Source organism: Euprymna scolopes, chromosome 46 (genome assembly GCF_053919585.1).
Source record: "Euprymna scolopes isolate OS-2025 chromosome 46, ASM5391958v1, whole genome shotgun sequence".
NCBI classification, from domain to species: Eukaryota; Metazoa; Mollusca; class Cephalopoda; order Sepiida; family Sepiolidae; genus Euprymna; species Euprymna scolopes.
This window is the reverse complement of record NC_136527.1, coordinates 165,021,736-165,026,120: the sequence shown is the minus strand read 5'-3', so window position 1 is coordinate 165,026,120 and position 4,385 is coordinate 165,021,736. Positions and strand designations below refer to the sequence as shown.

The 4,385-nt window shown below is 33.8% G+C and overlaps 1 protein-coding gene across 1 annotated transcript; it reads right to left on the bottom strand.

Moving 5' to 3' along the window:
* Positions 1 to 1,495: 1,495 nt before the first annotated feature.
* On the bottom strand, positions 1,496 to 3,911 carry LOC145270993 (uncharacterized). The gene has a single exon (XM_080126559.1). The coding sequence runs from the start codon at positions 3,535 to 3,537 to the stop codon at positions 2,098 to 2,100; it is 1,440 nt and encodes a 479-aa protein (XP_079982685.1). The 5' UTR covers positions 3,538 to 3,911; the 3' UTR covers positions 1,496 to 2,097.
* Positions 3,912 to 4,385: the final 474 nt, after the last annotated feature.

The window sequence follows — 4,385 nt, the reverse complement described above, 5'->3', positions numbered from 1 at the left end:
GTGTACCGTTCATTCACCATTTTTATTTTGGGGTCAGAAGAACATTTGATATATTGGCCTATGCTTACCATTGAAGCTCGGTATGCGTGGTTTATTTCAGTGAGACCTAAACCAACTTTTCTCCGTGGTAAGTAAAACATGTCCATGCACTGGTGTTTGTAAATGACTTTATGAACGGCCAGCATTTTCCGAGTTTTTATGTCAAGACTATTAATGCAGTTTTGTGGCCAATTGATTATGCCAAATCCATAAGAGACAACGGGTGTTGCCAATTGATTGATTGCAGTAATTTTGTTTTTTGCTGATAGTTCTGATGAGACAATTTTTAAAAGTCGCTTGAAGTATTCTCTCTCCACTATTTATCTCATCTTTTCATGTTCAAGTGTCTCATTCTTCTTCACTCCCAGGTATTTATAGACAGCATCCTCTTCAAGGTCTTCAATAGAGCCATTGTCAAGATTATAATGTTCTGATTCTGTCTTTCTTCCTGTCTTTATGGTGCACTTAGCGCATTTGTCGAATCCAAACTCCATGCAGATGTCCTCTGTATAATTTTTAACAATGCCTATCAGAGAGACAAGTTGTTTCTCGAATTCCGCATAGAGTTTCAAGTCGTCCATAAAGAGTAAATGGTTTACTCTTTTATTTTCTTCCTTCTTTCTTCACATGCTAAGATTGTATCCAACATTAGATCGCTTAAATAGCTTACTTTGTGGATCTATTGTGAGGTAGTAAAGGAGCGGTGAGAGTCTGTCTTCCGTGGAATATTCCTCGCTTGATCTTTATGTTTGGGGTCTGTATCCTTCTTTCCGTGTGCTGTAATGTAATTGATGTGCACCGTCTGACCATTTTTTTTGAAGGAATGATGTAATATCAATGTGTACATTGTACAACTCCAAACAGAAAAGTATCCAGAGATAAGGTATACTGTCAAATGCCTTTTTGTAATCAATCACGGCCATTGACAGATTTCTCTGTCTTCTTCTGCAGTCTTCTAATATGGTTCTGTTTACAAGGAGTTGGTCTTTTGTGCCAAGCTTTTTGCTCGTACACCCCCTCTGCTCACTTTCAAGGTAATCACCGTATCAGTGATAGTCGTATCAGCGATTATCCCTGTTAGGAGCTTGTAAGTTGTAGTGTGGCAGCAGATTGATCTATATTTGCAAGCCATGTGGGTGTCCTCATTTTTTGGGAATAAGTGATGTACTGCCTACAGTAAGCCACTCAGGCGGCTCTTCATCTCCACTGATGATTCTATTGAATGCCTTAGCATAGGAATGATGAACTGCGCTCAGTTTTCCACAGCCAGAAATTTGTTATTTGGTCTATTCCTGGTGTCTTGAAATTACTGCATTGATCTACCTTCCTGCAGACAGCCTCCTTGGTAATTTTTAGAGCTGGCATCTTTTCTTTCTCCTTGTTCTCCTCTTTGATGGTATTTATGCAGTTGTTTTCTTTATGTACTTTAGTGTCCTTATAGAGTGGCCGCCAGAAGTTTTCATCTTCTTGTGTTGGTGGGGAGCTCACCTTTATTTCTTTTTAACGAGGCTCCTATAGATAATTCCTGGATTTGTTGCAAAAAGTTTGTTTATCCTTTTTGCTTCCAAGTTTTTTGTTTTATTTTTTATTTGTGCAGCTAAACCTTTTATCTCAGCTTGTTGTGCTGCCATCTTAGCTTTGGTTGGTCTTGGGGGGAATAATAAATTTTCAACTTATTCACCTTCTTATTTAGTTTCTTGGCCTGGGGTTTCACAGGATAGGAATGTATATATCTGGGCAGTTTCCTTTCGGAGTCTGTCTATTTTCTGCTGGAGTTTTCGTTTCCAGTCTGGGTTATATGGTTTAGCCTTCATGTTTCCTCTTTAACTCCCCTGGTGTTTGTTTCGCCAGTGTGTGTTTTCATATGTGCAACTTAAGTTAATTGTTGAGAAAATGAATGTTTACATTGTTCGCGAGAATATGGTTTTTACCCTTTTCACTAGTGTGAGACTTCATAGGTCTTGTCAACTTGTGTTTTTCATGACAAACATAGTCAGAAAAATATGTGTGGCGCATGATTTTGTGTCTTAAAACTTGAGTATTCATATATTATGTTTTTTACACTTCAATGTGTTTTTTAATATGTTTCATTAGACTGTGTTCATGAGCACTTGTAAATTCACATTGTTCACACGAATATGGTTTTTCTCTACTGTGAGTTTTCATATGTCTTATTAAATTTGATTTTTTAGAACAAGAATATTCACATATTTCACAGGAATATGGTTTTTCCCCCATGTGAATTTTCATATGGTCCAATAAATGTGCTTTTTGAGAAAACGACTTCCCACATTGTTTACAAAAATATGGCTTTTCACCAGTGTGAGTTCTTATATGTCTAATTAAATTTGATTTTCTAGAGAACGAACGTCCACATTGTTCACAAACATATGGCTTTACACCAGTGTGGCTTCGAACATGCTTCACGAAATCTGATTTAACAGAAATAGAATATCCACATTGTTCACAGGAATATGGTTTTTGTCCACTGTGAATTTTCATATGGTCCAATAAATGTGCTTTTCGGGAAAACGACTTCCCACATTGTTTACAAAAATATGGCTTTTCACCAGTGTGAGTTCTTATGTGTCTAATTAAACTTGATTTTTGAGAAAACGAACTTCCACATTGTTCACAAGAATATGGCTTTTCACCAGTGTGGATTCGAACATGCTTCACGAAATCTGATTGAACAGAACATGAATATCCACATTGTTCACAGCAATATGGTTTTTGTCCACTGTGAGTTTTCATATGGTCCAATAAATGTGCTTTTCGAAGAAACGACTTCCCACATTGTTTACAAAAATATGGCTTTTCATCAGTGTGAGTTCTTATATGTGTAATTAAATTTGATTTTTGAGAAAACGAACTTCCACATTGTTCACAAGAATATGGCTTTTCACCAGTGTGGATTCGAACATGCTTCACGAAATCTGATTGAACAGAACATGAATATCCACATTGTTCACAGGAACATGGTTTTTCACCATTGTGAATTCGAATATGTCTCACTAAACTTGATTGATCAGAACAAGAATATTTACATTGTCCACAAGAATATGGCTTTTTGTTTGTGTGAGTTCTTATATGTCTGACTAAATTTGATTGAACAGAACAAGAATATCCACATTGTTGACAAGAATATGGCTTTTCGTTTGTGTGAGTTCTTATATGTTTCATAAGACTTTCTTTACGAGAACTTGAATATTTGCATTGAGCACAGGAATATGGTTTCTTCTTAGTGTGAGTTTTCATATGTCTTGCTAGGGATGATTTTCTAGAACATGAATAATCGCATAATTCACTAGAATATGACTTTTCGCCAGTGTGAGTTATTTTAAGTTCCTCTAAATTTGATTTTGTAGAACAAGAAGGTTTGCATTGTTCGCCAGAATATTGTTTTCCCCCAGTGTGAGTCTTCGTATGTCTTGAAAACTTCTTTTTCTCATGACAAACAGTCACACATTTCATAAGAATATGGTGTGGCCTCAGCATGGTTAATCATATGTCGCATTAAATTTCCTTTTTTAGAAAATATAGATCCCCATATTGTACAAGAATATGGGGTTTCTCTTGTATGACTCATAATATGTCACATACCAAACAAAATATTATTTATATTTGATGTATAGTTGTATGTTAAAGTAATTATGCTTTTGAGAAACAAGTATAGCAAGATATATATATATATATGTGAGCGATTATACAGATTTTTTAGAATCTGAAATATTTTTGTTGTTGTTTAACACTGTTTATTGCAGAGTATTAAGATTTTTTTCTGCAGATTTGATAATTTTGAAACAGATGTCAGTTTAAATCTCCTTCCCAAAAATGTATTATTTTCGCTGTAGCAAGTATTAAACAATGGCTCGTTCAGATTCCACACAAGCGTTCAAGCAGGAACATCTGAAAAAAATATTGTCAATATTTATTTTTACGTGATTTATCTTAAAATATTTTTAAATATTCACATTCATGTGTCTTCTTCATAAAAATCACTTAAAGGTTTCGCTTTTATATTGATACACTATTATGAATATATTTTATATTGATACAATCATAACTATAATGAATATATTTTATATTGACACAATCATAACTATGGTGAATATATTTTATATTGATACAATCATAACTATAATGAATATATTTTATATTGATACAATCATAACTATAATGAATATATTTTATATTGATACAATCATAACTATGATGAATATCTTTTATATTGATACAGTCATTACTATGATAAATATCGTTTATATTGATACAATCATAAATATGATGAATATCTTTTATATTGATACAATCATAACTATGATGAATATCTTTTATATTGATAC